General features: G+C 44.2%; 1 protein-coding gene across 4 annotated transcripts in view; it reads right to left on the bottom strand.

Moving 5' to 3' along the window:
- The window catches only part of MAP3K20 (mitogen-activated protein kinase kinase kinase 20), a 276,975-nt gene that overhangs the window by 230,270 nt on the left and 28,751 nt on the right, over positions 1 to 17,954 (bottom strand). For 3 of the 4 annotated variants that reach the window (XM_075317342.1, XM_075317345.1, XM_075317346.1), the window contains exon 2: positions 5,543 to 5,735. In XM_075317342.1, the coding sequence (XP_075173457.1) occupies positions 5,543 to 5,701 (159 nt within the window). In that variant the 5' untranslated portion in view covers positions 5,702 to 5,735. Of the gene's footprint in view, positions 1 to 5,542; positions 5,736 to 10,072; positions 10,224 to 17,954 lie in introns of those variants that run through there. The other variant, XM_075317344.1, reaches the window with a different exon arrangement.

Genomic DNA, 17,954 nt, shown 5'->3' with positions numbered 1-17,954 from the left:
CAAGTCAATCAGATCTTGACCTCCTTCTTACGTCACTACGTTAACGCCCATCACGACGACTGGTCCACGCTTCTTCCTTGGGCTGAATTCTCCGTCACCCGGACTACCTTCAGTGACTCCGTGGTCCCAGGGACTTCTCCACTCCTCTGAACGGACTGTCCTGCTACCCGTAGTGCTTCGGCTACCGGGCACCTTGCCTTCGGTGAGGTGTTCAGCCCAGTGGATCCACCTCCTGGGTCTGCCCGTCCACCTGGCCCTAACAGTAGCAGACACAGGATCTTGATGATGTAGTACCAGTGGTGTTCACCAAGGTCAATAGTGCCTAACTTTCTTTTGTTATGGAAAATGATAGACACAAAACAATCCACAGTTCTCAACCAGGTTTATATTTTGGCCAAGTTTGCCCCTAACACAAGCACAGAATATTACAATTTTCTAATGAAAAACTGTTAATGCAAGAGGGGTCTTCTCAGCAATCCCCAACTGGACTCAAAGTAAAGGTAGGAAACCCTGGATGGAAATCAAAGTGCTAAGGTCAGTATTATCTGTGACACATATGCTTCCTGGTGTATTTGCTGCTGCGGCATATTCCCCATGTAATGCAGATAGAGAATCGCACCAGCCTGGTGGCCGTCATATTTACTGTTCCTTTACTGTTACTGTACCAGAGGGCACTACAGCATGGCAACTATATCCCTGGAATACTGTGTACAGTTCTGGGCACCCCAATTCAAGAAAAACATCAATATATTGAAGCAAGTCCAGAGAAGAGCAACCAAGATGGTAGAAGGCCTGCAAACCATGTCATATGAAGACTGGCTGAAAGAACTAGGAATGTTTAGTTTGCAAAAGAGAAGGCTGAGAGGAGACTTAAAGGAGTTGTCCCACATTAGCTTAACAAAAATTTTTGAGTTTATCTGTGCTGTATTGTCATATAAATCACACCTACATTGTTATTTTTTGTTTTCTAACTTTTGTTCCTCTTGAATTATCCCTTTATTCTCTGCAGCTTCTTTTTTACATTCAGATCCAGCAAACATGACCACTTCCTGTGCAAAACCTCAGTCAGAGCTGTCACCGCCCAGCCTCAGTGTCCATCCTCGCCCTCTGCCCGCCCCCTGCACACACATTCCCTGTCAGTATTCTTCCCCAGCACCTGACCTGGTATCACTACAGCATTGCAAACAACAGCCCCACATCGGTCTCTGCACCGCACACACACACATATGGCTCTGTACCGCACACGCACACATATGGCTCTGCACCGCACACGCACACATATGGCTCTGTACCGCACACGCACACATATGGCTCTGTACCGCACACGCACACATATGGCTCTGTACCGCACACATATGGCTCTGCACCGCACACGCACACATATGGCTCTGCACCGCACACGCACACATATGGCTCTGCACCGCACACATATGGCTCTGTACCGCACACGCATACATATGGCTCTGCACCGCACACGCACACATATGGCTCTGCACCGCACACGCACACATATGGCTCTGCACACGCACACACACACATATGGCTCTGCACCGCACACGCACACATATGGCTCTGCACCGCACACATATGGCTCTGTACCGCACAAGCATACATATGGCTCTGTACCGCACACGCACACATATGGCTCTGCACCGCACACGCACACACATGGCTCTGCACACGCACACATATGGCTCTGTACCGCACATGCACACATATGGCTCTGCACCGCACACATATGGCTCTGCACCGCACACACACACATATGGCTCTGCACACGCACACACATGGCTCTGCACCGTACACGCACACACCTGGCTCTGCACACGCGCACATATGGCTCTGCACCTCACACGCACACATATGGCTCTGCACACGCACACATATGGCTCTGCAACCCCCCCCCCCATCCCCATCCCCATCCCCATAGGGAACACATGTGGAGTACATACTCACCTGTCCTCGGTCCCCGCCGCTCCTGCACGTTCGTGCGCTGTCTGTGCTCTCTTCAGCACAGTAGTGACGTCACCGCTGTGCTGAAGAGAGCACAGACAGCGGGAGGGACAGTGATGAGAAGCTGCGCTGCGCTGCTTCTCATCAGCACTTTCAAATGTAGCAGCATCGGTGATCTGTGATGCCGGTACATTTGAATGTGCGATCCTGGGCAGGGGGCCCGGTGCTGGCGCTGACACCACGGCAGCTGCCGCCAGGCCCCGCCCCCAGGTCACGGACCCCACAGCAGTGCAGGGGGAGGTTACTGGAGGTGCGGGGGAATGTGTGGGAGGGTGCAGGGAAGGGGGCGGTGACTCCTCGCACTGTAGACACCCAGCAGGGAGGCGACAAGCTGTTCCACATTTGCATGTCAACATGGCCCTGCCCATGTAGACATGAAATGACCGGAAGCAGCAAAATCGCGGCAGGAGCGGTCACATGACCGCTCTGAGCCGGGGGAGAGGGGCTGACAGCAGGGCAGGTAAGTGGTCTCTATCTACTTACCTGCCCCAATGTAGCCCAATAGGGAAATTAAAAAAAAAATGTCAAAGAAGCCGGATAACCCCTTTAATAGCGGTCTACAAATATCTGAAAGGTGGTCACAGTGCAGAGGAAACCACCCTATTCTCATTAGTACAAGGAAGTATAAGAAGCAATAGGATGAAACTTAAAGAAAGGAGATTCAGATTAGACATTAGAAAAAACTTTCTGACAGTGAGGGCAGTCAGGGAGTGGAACAGGCGACCGCAGGAGGTAGTGAGGGCAGCCAGGGAGTGGAACAGGCTATTGCGAGAGGTAGTTAGGGCAGTCAGGGAGTGGAACAGGCAACCATGGGAGTTAGTGAGCTCTCCATCAATGGAAATCTTCAAGCGGAAGCTGAATAAACATATAGCTGGGATGATTTAGGAAAACCTGCACTCACAGGGGGTTGGACTCGATGGCCCTTGATGTTTCTTCCAACTCAACCATTCTATGATTCCCATTATGTCAGGCACTGGCGGACACTGCTTTGGAGTTGGGAGTGGGCAACCTTACCTCTTACGCCCCTGGGCGGCACAGATTGCACCAATGATATATCCACCCCTGGTGTCAGGGTAATACTATACTGTTTTGAGATGGAAATAAAGTTGACTAACCAAATTATTTCAGCAATGTGTTCAAGCAGTAAATCCTGACAATGCAGCCTTTTGACCTAATACGTTTGTTCAGAAAGGAGTACACGGCTTACGAGAGCACAGTCTCCTGGTCTAACAACTGGAGAGGGTTTCTGTAACCATACCCCATTAATAACAACTTCTGACATATCTATGGTATGCAGAAGTTGTCCTAAATCATAGGTAGACCAACTCTGCTCAGTGGGGTTATGGTGGATGATCCTCAATTGAAAATGACACTCATTCTTCTACATTGTGCACACCGTAATCAGACTGGGACTCTGTCATGATGGTGAGGATGGTGAGCGGACTGGAAGCTATATTTGGGAATGGTTAGCTTGCAAAAAAGAAAAGACTTAAAAAGCGGTCTACAAATATCTAAAGGAATGTCACAGTGTAGAGGAATCATGCTTAGGCTATGTGCCCACGTTGCGTTCTATTACGCAGCGTGTAAGTCACTGCATGTGCGTCTCAGAACGCAGCCGAAAAGCTCTGTTCTGAGACGCATTGTAACTGCAGAATTCCTGCTGAATTCATGCGTTCTGGATGCTTCCAGAACGCACATTTTTGACAGTGTGGTCCCACTCGGCTTTGCTGCATCCCCATAGACTTGCAGCAGAGCCGAGTGGGACCGCACTGTCAAAAAGAGCATGGCTAGCTGTGAGACACTGCCACGCGATCAGAATGAACTCAGATGAACTTCACCCGACTTCATTGTGATCGCGCAGCTCTGTGCGTGTGCCGCGGCTTGAATTGCGATCACAGGTGAAGGACTCACCGGAGACCGCAAATCCCCTGAGTGACTGCAGTGAGCCGCGCAATCACCAGTGCCATCACTCAGGTTACCCGCTGCCAGCTCGAGTCCTCCACCCGAGACCTGTGGCCGCGGGTAACCTGAGTGACGTCTCCGCTGACAGTGCGACTTACTCAAGTTGCTGCGTGGAGCTGACAGGAGCGGCGGTGTTCTATGGCCACTTCTGTCAGCTTCATGTAGCAAAGCTGGATGCATCGTGGGACCTCGTGAGGATTACGCCAAACCTGGAGGGGTGTTTGGGGATTTTAATAAAGTGTTTTTTAGAGGGTGTTTTTTTGTCTTTTATTTCAAATAAAGGATTTTTTGGGGTGTATGTGTTTATTTACTTTCACTTACAGGTTATTCATTGGGGATGTCTCATAGACACCTGCAATGATTAACGTAGGACTTAGTGGCAGCTATGGGCTGCCATTACCTCCTTATTACCCAGCTTGCCACCGCACCAAGGCAATTCTGGATGAGCCAGGTAGAGTCCCGGGACTGTCGCATCTAATCGATGTGGCAATTCCGGGCGGCTGCTGGCTGATATTTTTAGCTGGGGGGCTCCCCATAACATGGGGCTCCCCATCCTGAGAATACCAGCCTTCAGCCGTGTGGTTTTATCTTGGCTGGTATCCAAATTGGGGAGGACCGCACGTCGATTTTTTAAAATTATTTATTAATTATACTGCACTACATAGACCTACCCACCGGCGGCTGTGATTGGTTGCATTGAGACAGCTGTCACTCAGCATGGGGGCGCATCTGACTGCAACCAATCATAGGCGCCGGTGGGCGGGGAAAGCAGGGAATACCAGATTGAATAATGAGCGGCCGGCATTTTCAAAAGCAGGAGAAGCCGCGGCAGTGTGATAGCCGTTCAGCGCCGCGCCGGTGTTCGGTCAGTGATCGGTGAGTATGAGAGAGGGAGGAGAGAGATAGACCGACAGAGAGAGACCGACAGAGAGAGAGACCGACATTGCAACCAAAACGCTCAAAAGAAGTGACATGTTGCTTTTTAGAACGCAGCGTCTTGGCAGCAGCCGAAACGCTGCGTTCTAAAACGCAACAATGCATGGATTATGCACAATCTTCATAGATTGTGCTGGGGACGCAGGACGCATGCAGTTACGCTGCAGTGCAATACGCAACGTGGGCACGTAGCCTTATTCTCATTTGCACATTGAAACACGAGAAGCAATGGCAAGAAACTGAATGGGAGAAGACACAGATTAGATATTAGAAAAAAAACTTTTTGACAGTGAGGGTGATCAATGAGTGGACCAGGCTGCCACGAGAGGTGGTGCGTTATCCTTCAATGGAAGTCTTCAGACGCTAGACAGATATCTACCTGAGATGGTTTAGTGAAACCTGCACTCGCAGGGGGTTGGACACTATGACCCTCGAGGTCCCTTCCAACTCTAACATTCTATGATTTGGACACATACAAGTTCATGTCATTATTCTTCAGATAAACCACCAAAATAGACTTTACAAACATGGGTTTATAAGGCATTATACTGAAGATTTTAGGATAAAGTTGACATTTTTGAAGGCCATTTGATGGTAAGTGGAATAATTATATGGAGGAGCAGGTTCTTACCTCTTTCTCTATTTTCAGAAGTTTCTTCACCGCCACCTCTTTGTCCTGTGACAGCCATTTTGCTCTGTAAACACTTCCGAAGCTTCCACCTCCACAGCTCTCATAAAACTGCAAGTCATTAAATTTAATTTGTACAAACGAAGCAGTTAAGGACGACATCTCATAATGACGAAGAGCAGCTCTGAGATACGACCTGCAAGACAAACAACAGAATTTATTAGGCTGGAAAAAAGGAAAGAATGAATACAAATAAAAAGGAGGTAAATAGAGAATAAAGTGTAGACCACTTTTACTTTTCTCTAAAATAGCGATAAGCCTTCTAAATGTTCACACACAGAGACATATGTGTTGTGATGAAAATCATAGCTCTTCGTATTGACTTCCTATACTGCCAGAGATGGGCTTGTGCAGCCGACCTGAGCAAGACTAGCTACAGTGTAAGGCTACTTTCACACATCCGGTTTGAGCACTGCGGCTCAATCCGGCTGTGAAAACTATGCAACGGATGCGGCGAAAACACCGCATCCTTTGCATAAGTTTTTACATGCGGCCGGTCCGGTTTTTTCCGGTTGCGGCATGCTACTGAGCATGCGCAGTGGAAAAAACCGCATGCGGCGAGCGGATGCGGTTTTTTCCGCATCGCGCCGCATCCGGCCTCCATAGGTATGCATTGAAAAATGCGCCGCAGCGGCCGGTTGCGGCGCGATGCAGTGTTTTTTGCCGGAGCAAAAAACGTTGCAGGGAACGTTCGGTCCGGCCGCGGCATCGGCTAAATCTGCCGCATGCGGCAAAAACCGTACCGAACGCAAGCCCCTGCGGCACAATACGGCACTAATGTAAGTCTATGCAAAAAAAAAACGCAACCGGCGTTACAAAAGCCGGTTGCGGTTTTTCTGCAGAACGCCGTATTGTGCCGCAGAGCAAAAATCCGGATGTGTGAAAGTACCCTAAAGGGCAGAAAAAAAGAAAGCAGCGTCCAGAGCCTCTGAAGAGACGAGATTCAGTTCACACTGCTCTGGAGTCCTGTAGGCCCTGGATGCGATGCTGTAGTCTCTGACCATGCACTAATGAAGCCACGCTAAAAAACATCTGAGCAACAGAAGATAATAAAATGTTATCCAAGTGCCTTATATATTATTTATGTCATTAACCAGACTTGAGATATAACATTTCAAACCAGTTATTTGTTTGAATAGTCTTCTCATTACTTTGTTTTTTTTCCTCTTGAAAGTTTCCTGAATTAGGGGATGCACCAGGAAACCAAAACTAAGCACCTTTTTCTGTTACGGCTTTCAGCTCGATCTCGAGCAATGGCGACTTGATGGATGAATGCTCTATAGGAAGATTGATCTTGTGCTGCCTAGATAAGTCCACCAGGGTCTTCTCAGACTAGATAGGTCTACCAGGGTCATCTTTGCCATTAGCTTGACAGTATCAAGCCATCAGGTTGCTGGTCTTCCTCTTCGCCTTGTTCCATCTATTCTTCCAACTATGACGTCCTTCTCCAGTGATTGCTTTCTTTGTATGATGTGTCCAAAGTAGACATGTCGGAGCTTGGGGATCCTTGCTTTGATTGACATGTCTGGCTTGATTTGTTCCAAAATTAATTTGTTTGTTCTTTTTGAAATAGCCATATAAGAAACGTTTTTTTTTTGTATTCTCATTTTCAAGATGTGATGTCCCTACTTTAGTGACAGTATCCATTACACTTCCTTTAGTCCCGTTCCTTCTTCATACATGACTGTGTTACTTCTCTCCTCTGGCTCAGTTACTGTAACTTAGACACATATAACATATGTTCCCATGCAATTCTCCAATTAGCATTTTACAATAAAATGGATGATATCGGGCGCATTCATTGTGATGAAACGATGAGAAGAACCATCTAATGACCTAATATTGAGATGTCCCAGGTCTTCATTCTAACGATGAACATGCAGCTTGCAGGATTATTTCCATCTTTAGAAGTTATCTATCTGTGGGATAGTTGACTGCTCGCTGATCAGTGAAGGTCCAACCATTGGGACCCCCAGTGATCCTGAGTATAGAGCTCTGCAGACCACTCCATTCATTCTTTATGGGACAGCTGGAAAAAGCTGAGTGCTGTATTTGGCAATATTCAGCAGTCCCACACAGAAGGAAAAGGGGTGGACCTACATGTCCGTCCAAAGCTCAATTCAGATGGGACACAAGATCTATGGGGGTCCCACGTGTTGGACTCCAAGTGATCAGCAAGTCTTCACCTATCCTATGGAATAGTGATTACTTCTAAAGATGGGAATAACCCTCTTAGTAGCTATAAGACACAGGTTTGTTTGGCAAACAGCTATTTCTCCTGACACCCACGGTCACCAAACAGTTGTTTAACCATAATTGTGCAGTATACACCAGCTAATGATCACCTGACAAACAAATAGAAAAACACACAAAAGATCATTATTCTCAGCAGCTCATGGTCCTGTGTAAATAGATGCTAAGAGCGATGACATTTGCGATAAAGTTATTCCAACCCTGAAAGTTGTCATCTGTCAAGATTATGATCGGTGAGGGTCTCACTATTGGGTCCTTCACAATTCCTGTGAACACAGCTCTGAAAAAGCCCAATGGAATGGAGCAGTAGCTGGAATTGTAAATCTGCACTATGGGACTGTGAGAGGAACACAACGGGCCTTAGAGAATGAATTGATCGTTAGCAGAACTTCATTCTAACAGAGCACTTCAGAGCCCCATTCTCAGGATCAGTGGGAGTCCCAGCATTGGATGGCCACCTAGATCAAAAAGTAATCACCTATCTTATGGATAGGATACAACTTTCAATGTTCGGATTACCCCTATTAAGCAGAAAACAAAAAAGCAGCAAATAAAACATGTCAGGGAACGATACCTATACTGTGTACTCCAGCAAGTATGCACTAATAATTTAGTCAAAGTCAAGATAGCAACAATGAGTAGGTAGTGCCAATGGATCAAGCCACAGGAGAATTTATTGACAATGCATTTCAATAGTGGACCTGACGAAGAGAGCAGTCCACTCTTGAAACACATAGTCAATAAATTCTCCTATAGTTTGATCCGGTGGTGCTACCTACTCATAAGTGCTACCTGATGGCCACTATTACCATACGGTGATTCTGGGAATTTCCCAATGAAGAGTTGGATAGAGTTGTACAAACACCTTTTTCACAACTTCTATCTTATAGACTATGTTAATACTTTAGGATGACTTAGAACTGAGATACACAAGTCTTCATCAATGTAGCCCTATGTGCTGACCACCAGGTACATATTAACCATGTTACTACACAGCAGTGAAGCTAATTGGTAATAGCGATGAGTGAGCACTACCATGGAGAAGTCGAACATTGACTTCCATTATACACTGTACTCAGGAACTCGAGATGTGCCCATCTGAGCATCCAACTGCTGATTATGAGTACCAAGCACCCAAGCATGAAAGTGCTCACTCATCACTAGTTACGAGTCCCGAGAACCCGAGCACGGTAGTGCTCACTCATCACTAGTTACGAGTCCCGAGAACCCGAGCACGGTAGTGCTCACTCATCACTAGTTACGAATACCTGAGCATGGTAGTGCTCACTCATCACTAGTTACGAATACCGAGTACCTGAGCATGGTAGTGCTAACTCATCACTAGTTACGAGTACCAAACACCCGAGCATGGTAGTGCTCACTCATCATCACTAGTTACGAATACCGAGTACCCGAACATGGTAGTGCTCGTTCATCACTAGTTACGTGTCCCAAGCACCCGAGCACGGTAGTGCTCACTCATCACTAGTTACGAGTACCGAGCACCCGAGCATGGTAGTGCTCGCTCATCACTAGTTACGAGTACCAAACACCCGAGCATGGTAGTGCCCGCTCATCACTAGTTACAAGTACTGAGCACCCGAGCATGGTAGTGCTTGCTCATCACTAATTACAAGTATCGAGTACTCAAGCATGGTAGTGCCCACTCATCACTAACTATGAGTACCGAGCACCTGAGCATGGTAGTGCCCACTCATTACTAATTACGAGTACCAAGCACCCGAGCATGGTAGTGCTCGCTCATCACTAGTTATAAGCACCCAAGCATGGTAGTGCTTGCTCATCACTAGTTACGAGTACCGAGCGGCCAAGCATGGTAGTGTCCACCCATCACTAGTTACGAGTAGCAAGCACCCGAGCATGGTAGTGCTCGCTCATCACTAGTTATAAGTGCCAAGCACCCGAGCATTCAAGTGCTCGCTCATCATTAGTTACGTGTATCGAGCACCCGAGCATGGTAGTGCTCGCTCATCACTAGTTATGAATACTGAGCACCTGAGCATGGTAGTGTCCACCCATCACTAGTTACGAGTATCAAGCACCCAAGCATGGTAGTGCCCAATCATGACTAGTTACGAGTATCGAGCACCCGAGCATGGTAGTGCTCGCTCATCACTAGTAACAACTCTACTTTCCTGGCACAAAAATAATAAAATAGGAGTAATACGAACAAAAATAAGGACAAAGCAATAGACTTACAGTTAAATCTTGTTCTAGTGGTTGCAAGGGAAGATTCTGAGAGTCCTATCCCAGGGGACACATCACAAAGTAATTAAAGTAATGTCTCCGCGCACGTAGGGCACAAGTGTGCAGGGTCCTGGTGTGCCAAGAGATCTTCTACAGTTAAGAGCTGAAGACTGGAAAGCACACTTTCCACTGTCAGCTCACATAGCTGATCTGGAATGTCAGGCACGCCATAGCCCGATGCTGCGCTCATTGCACAATATAGTCACACACATGAACATTCTGGCTCATTCGCACCATTAGCTGTGACACACCGCGCATGTCCGGGAAGGAGGCGTTCAGTAATCTTGTACCAGAAACACAAGGATGCATTGCTTTCAATTAGAAAATGACTTTTCTTGGCTTACGTAATGAAGCTCAGGACAGGAGCCATTTTCTCCTGCGAATGAGGTATGCTTCCAGGAATGGAACTTACGTTTATACCAGATGACTGTGTCATGATCTCTTTCTTTTAATAGCTCTCCAAAATAATGTTTGTCTCGGCTATTTATCATTTACTGACATGTCATAACCCCAGACATCTCTACTTTGTAGGCTGTCTGTAAACCTCCTCAGTTTCTAAAAAAAAAATAAAAAAATATCTATCTAGTGTGTAAGAGTAATAGTTGGCAGGAGGGAGGGAGGAGGGAGATGCAGCTGCAGTTCGTCATTCAGTATTTCAGTAAAGGGAGCAGAAGGATGGTTAGCGTATGATAGCACACAGCACAGCTCATGCATCACACCACGCAAAAGAGAATGTGAGCAGGAATCTGATTGCTTGCTATGGGCCATTATATACTGTTTATTGTAAAATATCTAAGTATAATTTGTTAATGCTAATTAGATGTTTATAAAACATAATAAGATCTATCAGGAGCAGATAGACTATTTGCTGATGCTTTCCATGTAAATTTCCTATTTTTACAATGCAGAACTAAAATAAAAAAGGTAATGAAGATATATGTATGGTACAGAGAATATGGTCTACGTTAGTCTAAAGTGGAGCTTTGTATAACCCTATAAGGATCTGGTTTGGTTCTTAAAGAGGATTTTCTTTTCTATGGGCCTAAAATATAATAGGCAAGTACTGTAGTTGCTAACAAAGGCAGTGTTTCAGCTGCTCCAAGGTCAACAGAGCAGCTCTCTTTCTTCTGGACTGCTCTGTAAAAGGGGCAAACCTGAGCGCGCCATGCTGATGGACAGCCAGCTCCCCGCAGTTAGGCAGCGGGAAGCCGGCTGTCAATTAGCATGACGTTGGCAATCATGCCCCAACTACGTAGCAGAGGGGAAAAGAAGCCGCTGAATTGCCAACAGGAAGGATCTATAACCTCTCTGTGCCGGCAGATATCGGCGCCGAGGACAATAGGTAGGTAGTTAGAGACTATCTGCATGTTAGTGCTCAGACACATTGTAAAAAAAAGTCCTGGCTATCCACTTTAAAAGGAATCTATCACCAGGTTTTCACACCCCAAACTATTTATATGCTCATATATCTCTAACAAAGACAAGTTTAGTCATACCTTTACATGGCCTGTCCATTCTTTCTTTACTGAGAAATTAGCATTTGAATTGATATGCAAATGAGACTGAGGAACTATTTATATATTTCAAACCTCTGTCACTACAGCTCTATTCCCAACCCAGCGCCGAGTCCTCCTACTTCACCAATAACCTCTATGTTGTATGACTTCAGGCAAAGGAGCCGCCATCAGTCAAACATGATGATCCAGCACTGGACGGGAATAGAACTGGAGTGACAGAGGCTTCAGATTTACCATAACTGTATGCGGATCAATTAAATGCTGATTTCTCAGTAAAGGATGAAAAGATGTAAAAGTATTTCCGGACTTGTCTTTCAAAAATTTACATTATTAAACCGTGAGCCCTCGTGGTCAGGGTCCTCTCTCCTCATGTACCAGTCTGTGTCTTGTATTGTTCATGATTATTGTATGTGTTCCTTTTCATATGTAACGCGCCATGGAATTAATGGCGTTATAATAATAAATAATAATAATAATAAAGTACATATAAATATTTTGAGGGGTGAAATCCTGCTGACAGATTCCATTTAATTACACAATGATTTTCGTCTTTATTTTTTGTTTTTTATTTAGCCATCTGTTTATAAAAGCAATAAATTAATATCTGTGTATATATCTATATATATATATATATATATATATATATATATATATATATATATATATATATATACAGTACAGACCAAAAGTTTGGACACAACTTCTCATTCAAAGAGTTTTCTTTATTTTCATGACTTTGAAAATTGTAGATTCACATTGAAGACATCAAAACTATGAATTAACACATGTGGAATGAAATACTTAACAAAAAAGTGTGAAACAACTGAAAATATGTCTTATATTCTAGGTTCTTCAAAGTAGCCACCTTTTGCTTTGATTACTGCTTTGCACACTCTTGGCATTCTCTTGATGAGCTTCAAGATGTAGTCACCGGAAATGGTTCTCACTTCACAGGTGTGCCCTGTCAGGTTTAATAAGTGGGATTTCTTGCCTTATAAATGGGGTTGGGACCATCAGTTGTGTTGCGCAGAAGTCTGGTGGATACACAGCTGATAGTCCTACTGAATAGACTGTTAGCATTTGTATTATGGCAAGAAAAAAACAGCTAAGTAAAGAAAAATGAGTGGCCATCATTACTTAAAGAAATGAAGGTCAGTCAGTCCGAAAAATTGGGAAAACTTTGAAAGTGTCAACAAGTGCAGTGGCAAAAACCATCAAACACTACAAAGAGGACCACCCCAGGAAAGGAAGACCAAGAGTCACCTCTGCTGTGGAAGATAAGTTTATTTGAGTCACCAGCCTCAGAAATCGCAGGTTAACAGCAGCTCAGATTAGAGACCAGGTCAATGCCACACAGACTTCTAGCAGCAGACACATCTCTAGAACAACTGTTAAGAGGAGACTTTGTGCAGCAGGCCTTCATGGTAAAATAGCTGCTAGGAAACCACTGCTAAGGACAGGCAACAAGCAGAAGAGACTTGTTTGGGCTAAAGAACACAAGGAATGGCCATTAGACCAGTGTAAATCTGTGCTTTGGTCTGAAGAGTCCAAATTTGAGATCTATAGATCCAACCATCGTGTCTTTGTGCGACACAGAAAATGTGAACGGATGGACTCTACATGCCTGGTTCCCACCGTGAAGCATGGAGGAGGAGGTGTGATGGTGTGGGGGTGCTTTGCTGGTGACACTGTTGGGGATTTATTCAAAATTGAAGGCATACAGAACCAGCATGCCTACCACAGCATCTTGCAGCGGCATGCTATTCCATCTGTTTGGCGTTTAGTTAGACCATCATTTATTTTTCAACATAACAATGACCCCAAACACACCTCCATGCTGTGTAAGGGCTACTTGAATAAGAAGGAGAGTGATGGGGTGCTACACCAGATGACCTGGCCTCCACAGTCACCAGACCTGAACCCAATCGAGATGGTTTGGGGTGAGCTGGATCGCAGAGTGAAGGCAAAAGGGCCAACAAGTGCTAAGCATCTCTGGGATCTTCAAGACTGTTGGAAAACCATTTCCGGTGACTACCTCTTGAAGCTCATCAAGAGAATGCCAAGAGTGTGCAAAGCAGTAATGAAAGCAAAAGGTGGCTACTTTGAAGAACCTAGAATATAAGACATATTTTCAGTTGTTTCACACTTTAAGTATTTAATTCCACATGTGTTAATTCATAGTTTTGATGCCTTCAATGTGAATCTACAATTTTCAGAGTCCTGAAAATAAAGAAAACTCTTTGAATGAGAAGTTGTGTCCAAACTTTTGGTCTTTACAGTACATACGTATATATATATATATATATATATATATATAAATATACACACACACACATTATATATATATATATATATATATATATATATATATATATTTTTATATATATATATATATATATATATATATATACACACACACATTTTATATATATATATATATATATATATATATATATATGTATATATATTTTTATATATATATATATATATATATATATACACATACAGTATATTCCCTCTGAAAGAGTTTTGGGACCCGCCATGGGATAGCTAGTGGCTCCAGTAGACCCACTGAATTATGTCCTTTTTGGATATTTGGATATATGCAACTTGTGCTTAATGAACATAAATGAAATACTAATACAGACTACAGTTCCCCAGAAGACTGAGCAGAGTATAATGATCCCAAACTGCACATATGTAGGAGGTGATAGCGTTTACCCCCACCCGTATACTATTAATCTGTCCCCCTGTATTGCAAAGAGTGAGTTTTATACTAAGTGGATTGTGAATGTTGTTGAATATTATAATATATGTGAGAAGATGTACTGCTGCTGGCAAATTTGGTTCCTTGATGTAGTCAGGACTGTATAGCAACTGGCGCCAACTAGCATTGAGGCCCAATAATGTAAAGAATATGTTTATGTAATCTTTAATGTGCTGCAAATGTATTAGCAATGTATAGAGCCATGTATTATTCAGATGTAGGATTCAGTAGATATAAACAGTGTCGGTGACTTCCTAGTTTGGAGGGGGTTATGAATCAGGAGGGGAGGAAGGACAAATGGCCAGTGGGTTGGTTAGAGAGACAGGCCTGGTGAGGAGTCAGTTCTGCATGAGGGTCCGAGGACTAAAGATACAGCATTCAGTAAGGGCCGGTCAGGGAACCCGAAGGTATCCTCATAAGGTCCAGAGCCTACGACTCACTTCGACGGGCTTAGAGAGTCGAACAACTAGAGAGTCATCAGGGCAGAGAAGCGGACAGCGGTGAGACTAGAGTGGAGGAATGGAGGCACAGGACAAGCAGCTTATGGACGAGAGGTCCAAGATAGTGGGATAAGTGGAGAGGGAGTACCCTAGAGAAAACAGAACCATAACCGTAGGAGTGAGGGCATGTCTGTCATATCGGTGAGAAAGAAAATAAACTGTTCAAGGAACTCCAGTGTCAAGTGTTTCACTACTGCGTCTACGACAGGGACTGGCTACGGGGTGATGGACACCACCCTGAAGAGAACAGTAAGAGTTGTACACTCCGCCTAAAGTGATCCACACACACAGACTCTTTCTGGTGTTGCACTGCAGAGGCCCCTGGGCCCGACGTCCCTACCTTCCTACACATAGACATTGCACTGAATACAAGAGGTGGCACTTTACCATAGCTTAGGAAATAGTGATCTGTTGTATATGCATGCACTCTAAGGCTGGATACACACGTTGAGGCGTCATTGCATTTTTTGTTGCAATCAGAACAGAAATGCATTGTTTTGATGAGATTTTGAAAAATTGCAGTAAAAATGTGGCGATTCTATTGAGATCACCAAACAAAAACACGTGTGAACGTATCCTAATAGAACCTATAGAAAGTAATTACAAGACCATTTGAAACTAGACAATGGTGGTCTCAGTGCTGAGTTACATGTGAATATCCTACAGGTTACTTTATACACTCAAATACTATGGGTATGAAACAGACGGCATAGTGTTCCAGCAGGACAACGACCTCAAGCATTTGTTGAGGTTGACAAAGAAATAGTTCAATGACAATGAAGCAGGAATGACAATGGGCAACACAGTGGCTCAGTGGTTAGCACTGCAGTCTTGCAGCGTTGGGGTCCTGAATTCAAATCCCACCAAGGACAACCTCTGCAAGGAGTTTGTATGTTCTTCCTGGGTTTATTCCGGTTTCCTTACACACACCAAAGACATACAGATAGGGAATTTAGATTGTGAGCCCCAATGGGGACAGTGTTTCTGATGTATGTAAAGCGCTATGGAATTAATGGCGCTATATAAGTGACTAAATATTATTTTATTAATGAAGTAGAGGAGCTGGATTGGCCCTCAAAGTCTCCAGAGCTCAACCCAATTGAACACTTGTGGGTAGAGTTGAAGATAAAGCTGTATACATAACCAGTATTCACCAAGAATGGGAACGTGTAGAAGAGACCTGAGTCAGATTTTGGTCAAGACATGCTTGAATCTGATGGAGAGCATGCCCAGAGGGATTCAGGCAGTCCTTATAGCTAAACCTAGCTTTACAAAATACTAACAAGATAATAAAAATATAGATTTTTTTAGGGGCAAAACAGTAACAATTAAATGACATGACAAGAATCTGCATAACTAATTATATACTAAATAGATGCAAGTAAAATTTATGTATGAGATAGTCAAGATGATTGTCTATAAAATGAAGGTCATCTCACGCTCAAAGCTATATTGGATGGTGAGATATGAAGCCTGAAATCAAAACTTCAAAACATTGTTACCCTTTTGCTTGTCAGAGTACATTTCGGTTCCCAAGGAAAATTCACCAGTAAAGCACATAGTAAATGCAATCGTTTGTGATATTGATATTATAGCCTTGAATAACATCACGTGTCGGCTTCTTGAGACAAAGGTTTTATAAACAGTCGTAGAAATAACTAGTGAGAATGTACTTCTTGGCCCAGAATGACATACCGTATTTCTATTCTGGTTACTTACAACATCGTTCTATAGAGCCCTGATTATCTTTACTGAATATGGTGGCCTTGTTAGGTCTACAAAACGTTGCATAATTATAGTTTGGATTCAGGATTATTCCCAGTGACCTTACTTGACCTGCCTTTAAAGTTAAGGAGTTACTATATATATATATATATATATATATATATAATTAAAAAAAAAGCCGTTTTACCATGCCCCGGGAGGGATGCTGCTCTACATCTGTGTTTGTTTTACAACATAGATATAAAGGTAACTATTTATCAGCTCCCACCAAATTAAAATCTAAAGAGTTCCTTTTGTCCCCCTTGAGAATGGAGTGTGTGAAATGCACTGCTACTTGATTGATAGGTGCTGCAGAATATCTAATTGGTGGGTCGGGTTTAGCTAGTTATTCCCGCCCCCATCTGCCTGCCTGTCCTTCTTCCCCATTGTCCTTCCTCCCCCTGTAATAAGAGACAGGAGGGAAGAAGCACAGGCAGGCAAACAGGGGAGGGAATAAGTAGCAAAACCTGACCCACATATTAGATATTTTGTAGCTGCTATCAATCAAATAACAGTGCATTTCACAAACTTTACTTGCCTGTGAAACTCCGCCCACAGCCCAGTCACTCAGGGACACTAGGGCCGGCCTCGGTGATGTCGGGTCAACTGGAAGTTGACGTGACATCAGTGGATCTCAGAGGTCACGGAGCCCAGGGGTCATTTGATGGGGATGAGTGGAGAGCAATAGCGCCACTCAGAGGCAGAATGTACTACATAAGGTATTTGAGAAAAGCCTTCCCTATGAGTTTTACAGCGATGTGGCCACTAAGGCCGAGTAGTGGACCACCTCTTTAAAGATCTGATAGATGGCTTTTGCTATTTTCCCCCACATAAATATTTCTTGCTGAAATTTCAGCCCTTTGAATTATCTTTTACATTAATGCTGATTTTCAATTTACTTATAATATCTGCCTTCTTCAGTACGCAGAACAATTGCGCCTTTTGTACAGATGTTTTTTCTTACATTACAGCTGGGAATCCACCTTCCACAATGAAGAAGACATGTACAATCCTCAGGAGGAGGAGGAGGGGGACCTCTTAGATCTCTTTTGTCCCAGGCTGCCTTTTTTAGTTATATTTACAAGAACATGCCAGGAGCCTCTGAGCCTCTTCGTGCTGCACACATCTACGCTCTTCCCAAAGTACACACACTGCCATGATAACAGTTAACGTAATCCCGCAGCAATCTGTCAACCCCAATATATGTGCAGGACGGCGGCTCATGGACTGCAGATGCTGGATATGAAAACACTGCAACTTGTAAATGTCACTTTTTTTTTTTTTAA

This window comes from Anomaloglossus baeobatrachus, chromosome 7 (assembly GCF_048569485.1).
Source record: "Anomaloglossus baeobatrachus isolate aAnoBae1 chromosome 7, aAnoBae1.hap1, whole genome shotgun sequence".
In the NCBI taxonomy this organism is placed as follows: domain Eukaryota; kingdom Metazoa; phylum Chordata; class Amphibia; order Anura; family Aromobatidae; genus Anomaloglossus; species Anomaloglossus baeobatrachus.
The sequence above is the reverse complement of the archived record's forward strand: the minus strand, read 5'-3'. Positions and strand labels throughout refer to the sequence as shown.